At 39.1% G+C, this 12,242-nt stretch overlaps 1 protein-coding gene across 1 annotated transcript in view; it reads right to left on the bottom strand.

Annotated features, from left to right (window-relative positions):
- Positions 1-12,242, bottom strand: part of SNX30 (sorting nexin family member 30) — a 106,114-nt gene that overhangs the window by 38,729 nt on the left and 55,143 nt on the right. Inside the window, exon 3 of the mRNA XM_021691388.1 lies at positions 6,230-6,340. Within this exon, the coding sequence (XP_021547063.1) occupies positions 6,230-6,340 (111 nt within the window). The remainder of the gene's footprint in view (positions 1-6,229; positions 6,341-12,242) is intronic.

Below are 12,242 nucleotides of genomic sequence, written 5' to 3'. Positions count from 1 at the left end.
TTAAAAACAACACATTCATGTATATGTTGGAACTTAGAAAAAATCCTATTTGTGGGGCACATGGGTGGCTCAGTCAGTTAAGCGTCTGCCTTCGGCTCAGGTCATGATCCTGGAGTCCCAGTATGGAGCCCCATGTCGGGCTCCCTGCTCAGTGAGGAGTCTGCTTCTCCCTCTCCCTCTCCCCACTCCCCTCTCTCTCTTGTTCACTCTCTTTCAAATGAATAAAATCTTTAAAAAATATATTTTAAAAAATCCTATTTGCAAAGCATTACAATAACCCATTAAATATTTCAAGGTTTAACCTTATAAAATATTTACGTTTTCATAGCACTTGATACTTTGGTCAAGCACTTTCACATGTATTATATTTCATAATAGTTTATAAGAAAGTACCTTATAATCTGTGAAAACAAAAGCATACTTCCCGCAGGTTGTCATGGGAAGCTACTATTTCATAGTGCGAAATCTGCACAAAGATTTCAATTGCTCAATCTTGAAATGATCCAACTTCCTCTTGCCAGCATTTGCTTCTTCAACAAATATTAATTTGCAATTAACTGCAAATTGCAATTAAACAAATATTCAGCAACACACCCCCTACATGACAGAAAACTATTTTTCCTATCCTTATCAAACAGACAATATTGCTCCTAAGAAAAAATAACAAATAAAAGAGCATTAAGATTAAAAACCTCCTCTCCATAAAAACCACCGTCAAGCCTGGTTTAATTCAAAGTACTTGAAAGTCTAATCAATGTTCAACTACTTATTAACTTACCTACTGGGTAAGCTAAAAGCATGCATATGCTTTTTTTTAAAGATTTTTTTTTTTTTGGACAGAGAGAGCGAGAGAGGGAACACAAGCAGGGGGAGTGGGAGAGGAAGAAGCAGGCTTCTGTGGAGCAGGTGGCCCGATGTGGGGCTCGATCCCAGGACCCTGGGATCATGACCTGAGCTGAAGGCAGATGCTTAACCGACTGAGCCACCCAGGCACCCCTTGTGCATATGCTTTTTTTAACAGTACAAAAAAGGGAGGACCCAACTAGAAAATGAAGTTAGAGTTTTTACTGATTATTTTATATTAAGAGAAACAGTTGTTGCATTACAAAGTTCTTATTAATTCCTATGAGTTTACCAATACCCAAAACAAACCAGGTATATAGTAAATACAAATGCATCCTTCCAACAAAGCTTCCTTCACAAAAACTGAAGCAAACAGTAAACTTCCAAGTGCAATTAAACACTAAAGAGCTTAATAAATGTATTTGCTTCATCTCCCAAATCTACCTGTGCCCATCAAATCATGAAACATACCTATTGTTGTAACGAGGTGTGCCCCAGCAAAAGAAGTAGTGTTAAAACCAACCTGTGGGCCAAAAAATAAACGAAAAACCCCAAAACCATGTCATAATGAAGACTTTCTTGGGGTTCCAACTATTCGATGATGAAGTGAGCTATCATTATGAGATGACAAATACACACACATCCAGCACACTTCTAGTTGTAAGATGGCATTTTAAGAACATATGAGCATTTCTGCTTTTCAAATTATAGAGCAGCAACGAAGCAATATAAAAATAAAAAATAAAAAATATGTCGCAGCACCAGAAAATATCACAGTGCGCAGCACACAGAAAATATCAAACAGGCCAGGATCTGTTAAAGGTACAAAGCAGAAAAGACTGAACTGAGAGAAAAGTCAAGCAATACTGATCATCTTGTGATTCTATTCAGGCAAAGGAAAGGCTGGCCTAGGAAGTAAAGGGCTGGGTTTCCCCAGTACAGCCCCAGAAGCTGCCAAGTTCAGAGCCACAGGGGCTGGAAACAGGCCTCAGGATGGCCAATGGGGAGAGGAAAATGAAAGAATGTGGGTCCCTTCCCGGAACCACAGTCTGGCTGGCTGTTCACTTACAACTTCACATGGTTCCAATGAAGCCCAGGTAAAAGGGGCACTTCATTTCCACGCTTTCTAACACAAGCAGCAGAATCTGCAAGCTCAGAATCCTCACACATTTTTAACCGTAGCCGACTTGAGTTGGCAAAAAACAAACAAAACAAAATAATTGGAACTCATTCTCCCCAATTTTCCAAATAATTCAAAAGACTCTAAAGTTCATCTTAAAAAATAAAACATGTGCCAACAGCTAGAAAAGCTCTGGAAACAAAGTATATTGGCAGGTGGAGACGGAGATGGGGACCTGTACAACCGGATGTTGAAACGTTCTATGAAGTTACAGTCATTCAAATCGTTTATGAGGGGCACCAGATTAGAAAGACCCATGAACCAAGCGTTCAGGAGCAGCCCAGGAATACACAAGTCTAATGCATGATTCAGTCTGATGCACAAACAATGGTAAAGATGATTGATTACTCATAAGTGGTTCTGGAACAACTCACTACCTGAAAAAAGTATGGTCCTCCCATCTCACATCAGAACAAATGCTAGATTTAAATATAAAAGATACAAGTCAACTTCCTTTGCAGATACGGAGTTTTTACAAAAAAAAAAAAAAAGAGAGAAAATGAAGAGGTAAATCATAAAAGAAATGCCAATGTCCAGTAAGTTCAGGGGAAGACATTCAGCCTCACTGGTTAAAGGAAAACTTACTGTACAAAAATGAACTCAAATGGATGAAAAGCTGAAATGTGTGGGCTAAAACTGTACAAAATTTTAGAAGAGGAGCTCCTGGCTGGTTCAGTCGGTGGAGCGAGCGACTCTTGATCTTGGGGTCATGGGTTCAAGCCCCATGTTGGGTGTAGAGATTACTTGAAAACAAAATGTTAAAAAAAATTGTTTAGAAGAAAACACAGGTGTAAATCTTCATGACCTAGGACTAGGTGATGATTTTTTTCTTTTATTTTTTTATTAATTTTAGTTTTTATTTATTTATTTTTAATTTTTTTATTCTTATGTTAATCCCCATACATTACATCATTAGTTTTAGATGTAGTGTTCCATGATTCATTGTTTGTGCATAACACTCAGTGCTCCATGCAGAATGTGCCCTCCTCAATACCCAGACTAGGTGATGATTTCTTAAATAGGACACCTTTAAGCACAAGCAGCAAAAGAAAAAAAAAAAGATAAATTGGACTTCATCAAAATTAAAAACCTTTGTACTTCCAAGAGACGCCATCAAGAAAGTAATGAGACAACTCATTAATTGGGAGAAAATTTTTTGCAAGTCGTATCTCTAGTAAGAGATTTGCATTTAGATTATATAAAGAACTAATAACAAAAAGACAATCCAGCGTAAAGGATCTGAAGAGATACTTCTCCAAGGAAGATGACAGATGGCCACCAAGCACATAAAAAAATGCTCAACATCATTAGCTGTCAGGGAAATGCAAATCGAAACCACAATGAGGTACCCACTGGGATGGTTATAATCAAAGGGCAGATGATCACGGTGTTAGTAAAGACGTGGAGAAACTAGAACCCTCATACCCTGCCAGTGGGATGGTAAAATGATGCAGCCACTTTGGAAAACAGCCTTGCAGTTTCTCACAAGGTTAAATAAACAGTTACATATGATCTGTCAATGATACTGCTAGGCATACACACTCAAGAAAAAATGAGAACATAGGACCACACAAAAATTTGCACATGGATGGTCATAGTCGCATTACTCATAATAGCTAATAGGTGAAAACAATTCAAATGTCCACTAAATGTGAGCAGACAGACCAGAAAGGGGTATATCCATAAAATGTAATATTATTTGACAAGAAAAAGGAACAAAAGTACTGACATGTGACACAACATGAATTAACCTTGAACACATTATGCCAAGTGAAAAAAAAAATACAGTCACAAAAGACTATATAGTGTAGGACTCTACTTTATATGAAATGTTCAGAACAGGCAAATTTATAGAGACAGAAAGATTAGCAGTTGCCAGGTGCTGGAAAAGATAGGTTTGGAAGTGACAAGCAAGGAGTGGGAGGTTTCTTTTGCGGGTGAGGGGGGTGAGGAAAGGTTCTAAAATTGATTGTGCTGATGCATGCACAACTCTGTATACTAAACAATTAAAATACTTATATACTAAATATATATACTGAAATAGCATAAACTAATATACTAAATATTGATACTAAATATAAGAAAAGCCCTTGACTTGTATATTTTAAGGGGGCAAACTGTATGGTGAGTGAATTATATCTTAATAAAGCTGTTTTTTTAAATAAAGAAATGAAAATGTAAACAATAATTATGTTGCATGTCTACTAGGTCTCCACCTGAAAATAAACTTTCCAGGCAGGGGTCCTTTGTCCATCTTATGACCCCTGACCTCCCCAACAGCACTCACCAGGCCTAGTATAAAGACTAACACAAAGTCAGTGCTTAATAACAGAAAGATACTTCCCAGCCAAGTTGCTGCAGAATAACTTCTGAAGGGGAAAAAAGAGAGCTTGTTTCCAGTTTGACTTTTGTATTTGAGTTAGAGATGCTCTCCTATATTAAATCTCTCTCCACCCCAGACATGTACCAAGAATTTATTGAATACATTTATGTCTCCACTTGCTTCTAGAATACCTTCCTACTCACTGCTTCTACCCTGACCATAGGAAACCATACTTAAAGATACCAGGGATCATTCCCCGACATTCCAGACTTCCATCCTCTTTCAGGTCTGGTTTCAGTGTCCATGCATAAGTGCAACCAGCAGGTGTCGCTGTCGAACCAAACTTCAAATACACTAGCTGCCAGCGGGTGGAGCATAATTCCCCCTTCTGCACAGTGTGGGCTAAGCATAAAGAGCAACTTCCTTCCAAACAGTACAGCATGGAACAGGAGAGAAAAATGAGTGTGCAGTGGAGAAACCCGACAAGCATTATATCAAATAAGGTGGTCTAGGTTAACATCAACAGTGATAAATATTGTTGATAGTATGTACCTTTCGTATGATGTGGTGAGAACGGCACTTTTCCTCCCAAAACATAGGACCCCAGTTTAATCAGGAGGAAAACATCAGACAAATCTCAACTGAGAGACAGTCTACAAAATGCCTGACGAGTACTCCTCAAAACTGTCACTCATCGAAAACAAGGAAAGGCTGAGAAATCATCACAACCAGTAAGGAGACACGAAAGGTGACATCCTAGATGGGACCCTAGAACAGGAAAAGGACATGAGGAAACTGAGGAAATCTGAATAAAGGATTTTTAGTCAAATAATAAGGGATCATATGAGAATTCACTGCACTATCTTCACAGTAATTCTGGAAATCTAAAACTGTTCTCAAATAAAAAGTCTATTTAAAAAAAAAAAATAATTCACTAGCTGCCAATTTTGCCAAATTGCAATTCTAGTTTAAGGAACAGTTCCAACTGCTTAAAGATGAGTTTCTTCCCCCAAGAAAGAATGCAGTCCCAGTCCCAGTCCCATCATTTCTACCACGGCTTATTCAACCTCGTCCAACCGTGGGAGAAAAGCACTGGAAGATGCATTCATAACATGAAGATTGGCAAGTGCTAAGAAGTTATTCAACCAAGGTTTTCTGAAAGATAAAGCCCCTCTAAAGAGTTTTATGGCCTAAATTGCACCAATGCCCCCAAAGCCCAAAGAAACATCTGGGGTCTAAATGGTTATTATTTCTACTGGGGAAAAAAAAAAAGTCAAAAAAGCATTCAATATGTATGTTGGTTTAAGTAGTCTTTTAAATTTTATTTGCTCTAGTTTTTTTTTTAATGTATAGATATGAGCAATAGATAAATATTATGCTGCTTCAATAAATGGAGGTAGGTGGCTTAAAAGTGAAAAACTGGGGTTGAGTGGGTTGTGTGCTAGATTCCTGTTCCCTGAATTACCCGTGTCTAAAGAAAGCCCAGCCGGCTGTAATCCAAGGCATTGTTCTTCACCTGGTGGCAGCCACCCAAACCTCAAGAATAGTGTCTAGAAGGGGGAAACAGACAGTCTTTAAAGAGGCAGCAAGTAAGAATTAGGACTCTCCATACCTCAAAAAAATTGTCATAATGCAAGTGAAAAACTACCCCCACGCCGCTCAAGAAACCAGCATGATGATAGCAAACCAGAAACCAAAACCCCAAGGGTGAGATAGATTAGACAGTATCCACAAAAATGTTTTATGTACGTTTGATGGGAAAACGTGGTATAAAATGTCAGGCAGAATCTGCCCCTAATGTAAAGGGTGAGAGTTGAGTGAACATCCTCAGGAAAGACGACGCAGGAAAAGAGAGGAACAAGCTATAATGACTTAGTACCTACGGGAATGAGATGAGTAGGCTGGGATTCCTCCAGTTTGTTCCTCAGCCAGTCAAAATCCTGGTACCTTCGACGAACAGAATATTCTGGCAGGTCAAACTCCACCCGCGTACTCTGCAAATAAGAATGGAACAAAATAAGCATAAGGGAAGAGTAGCATATCTTGGCAGAAAAGAAGGAAAAAAGCTCTGAGTAACCAAACGGGGCAAGAACACACTTTCTTTCCACCAAAACACCAGCCAAAAGGCATCAATTACCAACACCAAATGATGCGTCCAGGCCCCTAGGGCCCAGCTCAAAAGTCAAGGATCTCGAAAGGAAATGTTGAGGGGGGGGGGTTCCTACCCTTAGGAAATGGAATTCAACTACCCCTCAGGATGTGTTTAGAAACATTTGATTCATTTCCTCCAGGCTTAACTTTGAGGATTGCTTTTAGCGGAATAATTCCACAGAGGATATTGCTACTAAATCCCAATCCATGCTTCTTTTAAAAGAAATTACGTCTCCACCTTCTGCTACATATGCTGACAAATTTTACCAAAGGCAGAAGGGAGATGAACAAAAAGAGCTAAGAGAGCACCTGCTCATTTAGGAGTCAGATTGGATGAACACAGTAAAGGATTTGCCTCATCTGCCACATTCTGCCAGAACCATAAGCTTGGGACTATGTTGTATTTCAGGTGATAAGAAAAAAAATCTAGAAGGAAATAATGCCAAAATGTCATTGTACTGCAGAAAAAATATTAATATCATCCCTTTTCTTCCCCCCCCCATTTTTTAAGCATTTAATGTTTTACATCAGTCATCCCTTTTCTTGAATTTAAGTTTTCTGAAATGTGATTGCAGCACTTTGATAATGAAAACCAATGTTAAATAAAATGAAATTAATTTATGCCAAAACAGGATTTTTACACATTAATTTGCCCAAACTAAAGTTGTGTCTCAGCTAAACCATTTTTCCCTATAAGGGTACAGACTACATGACAGTCATAGCTCTTGGAAATGAAAGGTCAAAATAAAAATGGTTCCAGCTACATTTTATAAAATTACTCTTTCAGGCCAAAAGTCCATTTTAATCCACGACACCAAGAAAATCTTAAAAACATATAAACATATGAGTCATCTATCAGTGAAAAACTGTGAACATCTTTGGCATTGAAAATTACGATTTCATCCTCCCCAAAACCCGCGCTCACACAGTCCGAGCAAAATTTTGTAGTGAAAGGACTCGGTCTTGGACTGGACCTCAGTTAACTCTTCCTGCATCTCTTCTTTTCAAAATCCCATGCAGAACCTTCCCCTATGATAGAGGGTATGAGTGGGAAGAGGTGAGGAAATTCATGCAACCTAAGTATTTGTGATTTATTAGAAGACTCCCCAAAGGAATTAGCATTATAGAATTGGGGGTGGGGGAGAATGCTTAAATTCAAAGAACAAATCACTGTTGATGAATTTTCATGTATAAGGGTGATGCCTCCTTCCGAGGCTGGTGAGGAGAAGCCTGGGCATGAGCAGTCCTAGCACCTACCAGATTCCTGAGACACTAAGCCTCCTGGAGCCTAGGTTTTCTCAACAGCAAGAAGAGGGTTGGAAGGGACATTCTTCAAAACCGCACAGAGCACCCCCAACGGGCTCTGAGGACCTGCCAATGATGATGTGCCCACAAAAGGGCAACTTGGATGTGTGACAAACGCAATTCATTTTCATTGTAAATGTACTGATGGAGGGCTCTAATTTTTGCCTTCCTAATGTTACATGGTATCAACTGATCACTTCTCTTTATTATGCTTTTGCAAATCCACTTCATAAATTATAGTTTAGGTAACATTTCTAACTTTGAAATCAGTATTTGGTAACTACAAAGAGCAGTAAGACTAAACACAAGTTTTGTTTCTGCTGTAAACAACTTTACTTTGAGGGAACTGGCTTTTTCCCCCCTTCTACTTATTCAGGTGAAACATACTTACTTTAAAACTTCGGCGAAGGGGCGCCTGGGTGGCTCAGTTGGTTAAGAGTCTGACTCGTGGTTTCAACTCCAGTCATGATCTCAGGGTCGTGGGATCGAGCTCTGCGTGGGGCTCCACGCTTGGTGCAGAGTCTGCTTGGGATTCTCTCTCTTTCTCTCTGCCCCTCCCCTAACTAGCACATGCATGCACACTCTGTCTCTGTCTCTCTCAAATAAATAAAAAATTTTTTTTAAACTTCAGGAAAAATAAAGATCAGTCATAATCCCTCTAAATAGAGAAAAAACACTATAAATATTATGGTTATATCTTTCCATATTCTTTCTATGCATATCCATTCACTCACTCATATTTTCTAAATTTCTAACAACTCTTAAGTATCTTTCTGTCAGTAATTCAAATCTACATGATTATTTTTAACACATAAAAAATATTCCACTGGATGGATATATAACAACAAAACCAAATCCTCACTTAAGTTGTTGCCAATCTTTCAATCAATAAACAATGCTGTAGTAAACACCATCGGGTATCTGTTTGATAAAACTCAAATTCCTAAAGACTGAATTACTGGATAAAAGAGTGTGTGTGTGGTGTATTTTTTTTTTTTTTACAAAATGTTCGATCTTTATAATTTATTAGTGGTTTTCTTTTCTTCTTTTTGAGAAAGAGAGCGTGCACACACATGAGTTGGGGGGGTGGTAACAACATGGGAGAGGGAGAGAGAGAATCCCAAGCAGGCTCCATGCCCAGCACAGAGCCAAACAGGTGGGGGTTCCATCCCACAATGCTGAGATCACGACCTGAGCTGAAATCAAGAGTAGATGCTTAACTGACTGAGCCACCCAGGTGCTCAAGGGTACATGTATTTTGAATTAACAGCCTGCTTCTAGAAATATATCAACTTATATTCTTATCACATATTCTCATCACCAGTGGTTATCTTTGATGGACTTATAATTAAAAAATAATACATCATCTTTGTTTTTTTAATGACTACTGGGGTTGAACATCCTATGAAATATTTGTTAGCTACAGATTTTTCTTTTGTGAGAAGTCTCTTTTTTAAATTGTCTTTTCATTGTCTTTAAAAGTCTGTTTCATTTGTGGAAATTCTTTATAGCCATTTATCTATCATAATTTCCAAAGGGTTTCCCAGGTATATATTTTTTTAATTCAGCCATTTTTTTCCCTTTATATTTTTGGGTGTCATGCATAAGAAGGCTGTCCCCATTGCAAGCTTTTAAAAATATTCACCTGTGTTCCCTCCTTTATTTATCATTTATTTATTTACATCTTTAATTACTGCTATTCTACTTCTAGAGATCTGCCATTAGAAAATACTTTTTAAACTGTGGCAAACATATCTGTATAATGATGTTCACCGCAATACTATGTAAAATAGCAAAGGAATCAAAGCAATCTAAATGTTCAACAATAAAAACAGGTAAATTATTGTATTTTTATTCTATGGCTTATTGGTAATCGTGTCATAAGACATCTCTCTTTTTTTTTAAGATTTTTATTTATTTATTTATTTGACAGAGAGAGAGAGAGCACGAGCACAAGCAGGGGGAGCAGCAGGCAGAGGGAGAAGCAGGCTCCCCGCTGAGCAAGGGCTCAATCCCAGAACCCTGGGATTATGAACTGAGCTGAAAGCAGACACTCAACCGACTGAGCCACGCAGGCACCCCACAAGACATCTCTAATAACAAATATGCTTTAATATACTTTTAAGAGAAAACAGAAAGATTTAAAATTAATTGCACATACATTATGATTTCATTAGTGTTAAAAATGTGGATATAAAAGGTTAGGAAAAATCTAGAACTCATAATGACAACTGTCCTCTTTATACTCATCCTTATTTTAAAATGTTCTACAATTCTCATATGATACTTTCATAGTCACACCAAAAAATTGTTTATTTTTTAAAAGCTCCTTTACGGACATAATGGATTAAATAAAAATTTGTTCGATGCTTTGGAAAGCAATAAGGTAAAAAAAAATCATCATGAAGCAGAAGGATGCTCACACTCTTTGACCCAGTATTTGTTTTACTTACTTTCACCACAATTTGTTCTAGAAAAGATACAGAGCTACATGAAATAATATTAAATGACATAAATTAGAAGTAGGTGAGAAAGATCAAGAAAAAACAAGGACAGAGAGAGACAGTAGAGCCAGGAATGAGGCTAGCAAAAGACACTCACCATAGAATTCTGCACACTTGCTAAAACTGGGCCACAGACATTACTGTGAATTTCTGGAGAGAAACCCAGTCAGTTATAAGACTCAACAGTACTCATAAAATATGCAGGCCAATAAAACTCCAACTATGACTCTGTAGTAAATTTTTCCTCTGTGAAATTCAGGGTCTAACTGAGTAAGGAAAATAAAGCAAAGCTCTATTTTCTAATAACAATAAGAAGAGAAAAGTGCACACCCACAATTCCATAATCAGAGACAACCACTACACTGTTTTGTTCTGGGTCCTTCCACACCATGATCCATAATCCAGAATGCCCCACAAGATCACAAGGTCATGGGGACACACCTAAAGCCAGATCTACAAATAAGTAACTGAGCACAAGAGCTGTAATAAAGAATATTCATTTTTGCCATCACTCCATATGAATATCTCCAGGCACCCCTGCCAATTTAAAAAAAAATTTTTTTTAATTTTTATTCTTTGGGTAAATTCAACACTTTAGAAGACCTAGCACAGAGCCACAGGGCAATCAATCAGCCAGCAGAGCACCTGTCCATTGGGCCTCACCTTAACCACAGAAGAACTCTTATTCCCCAGGAGCTGATGTGCCTAACTACTGTGGCCTGGAGCCCTTCCAAAGAATTTCCATTCAATCTAAAATTTACAACCAGTTCACTCTAGAGAGATTTGGTCTTCATCAGAAGTGCCATCTGTCCAGGCCACAACCGAATCCTGTGAAGTCTGAGTGACACCCACCCCCCTTCCCCACAAAAGGGACCTCCTCTTCCCTTGTCAAATATTAGCCAGCTAATCTCATTCTGCTTCAGAACACTGCTACCCTAAGAGAACGCCTGAGAATGATGACCAGAGAGGCTTCTAGTCTCTCCTCATGCTCCTCAGAGCTTCCTTTCTCGGAGCTTTAGACCAAGCCTTCTAGAACACCCATTCCATAATTAATAAATTTCTATAGTTCTTCCAGCTATTCAGATTCTGAAAGCCGACTCTCCCAGGAGACTACAGCCTCCTTGCTGTCCCGGCAGGTGGAAAGCTGCTCGTTTTCTCACATCTCGCCAACTCTGCCCCACTCTCCAAGACCAAGAGTTGCTGTTGATATCCCCCTCATTCCGCACTGCTCCTCACCTCCACTGCTCCACGGCCCTGTGAAAACCTTTCTGAGGCTCATGCCATCAAGATATCTACATCTCTGTCCCTCTCACACCTGTCATCTACTGACACCCCATCATTTTCCTGATTCCCAGAGGATTCCAGTGCCAAAGGGGCTTCCTCTCCAAAGCCCCTCCATAAGCTGGGTGCCCTCGAGATCTGTGAGTTTGCACACACAACACCCACCTCTGAGCCAAGAGCATCTCCTTCCATTCCCGTTGCCTCCCTCAGGCTGTCATCTGGCAGAAAGTCAGACCTCCTTCTCTCCAACCAGCACCTCCTGTATTTCAGACTTTTCCACTTCCCAAGACCCCTGGTTTTTCAGCCTCTTGGAACCTACAGTTCCATGGCATTCTGTCCAATCCTATCTTTATTTCCTTCCTTATTCTCCATCAATTCCATAACCCATCACATCTACCTCTTATTTGCCAATATCCTAAACGTCCCTTCCCCTACTGTCCATCCGCACGACTCTGGCAAAAATGCAACCGTGCACTTCCTGCTCGGCCACACGCGTGTGTGAGCACACTCCTGGAGGGAAAACAAAACAGGCAAACACACTAACTGACACACTAAAATCTCCCACTGGACCCTCAACATTGCCAAGCGATCTTCTCATACTTCCTCTGTCAACTCTCTCCTTCATTTTCCACATCGGTTAATGCAAAGCCTGTAG

This window comes from Neomonachus schauinslandi, chromosome 13 (genome assembly GCF_002201575.2).
Source record: "Neomonachus schauinslandi chromosome 13, ASM220157v2, whole genome shotgun sequence".
In the NCBI taxonomy this organism is placed as follows: domain Eukaryota; kingdom Metazoa; phylum Chordata; class Mammalia; order Carnivora; family Phocidae; genus Neomonachus; species Neomonachus schauinslandi.
The sequence above is the reverse complement of the archived record's forward strand: the minus strand, read 5'-3'. Positions and strand labels throughout refer to the sequence as shown.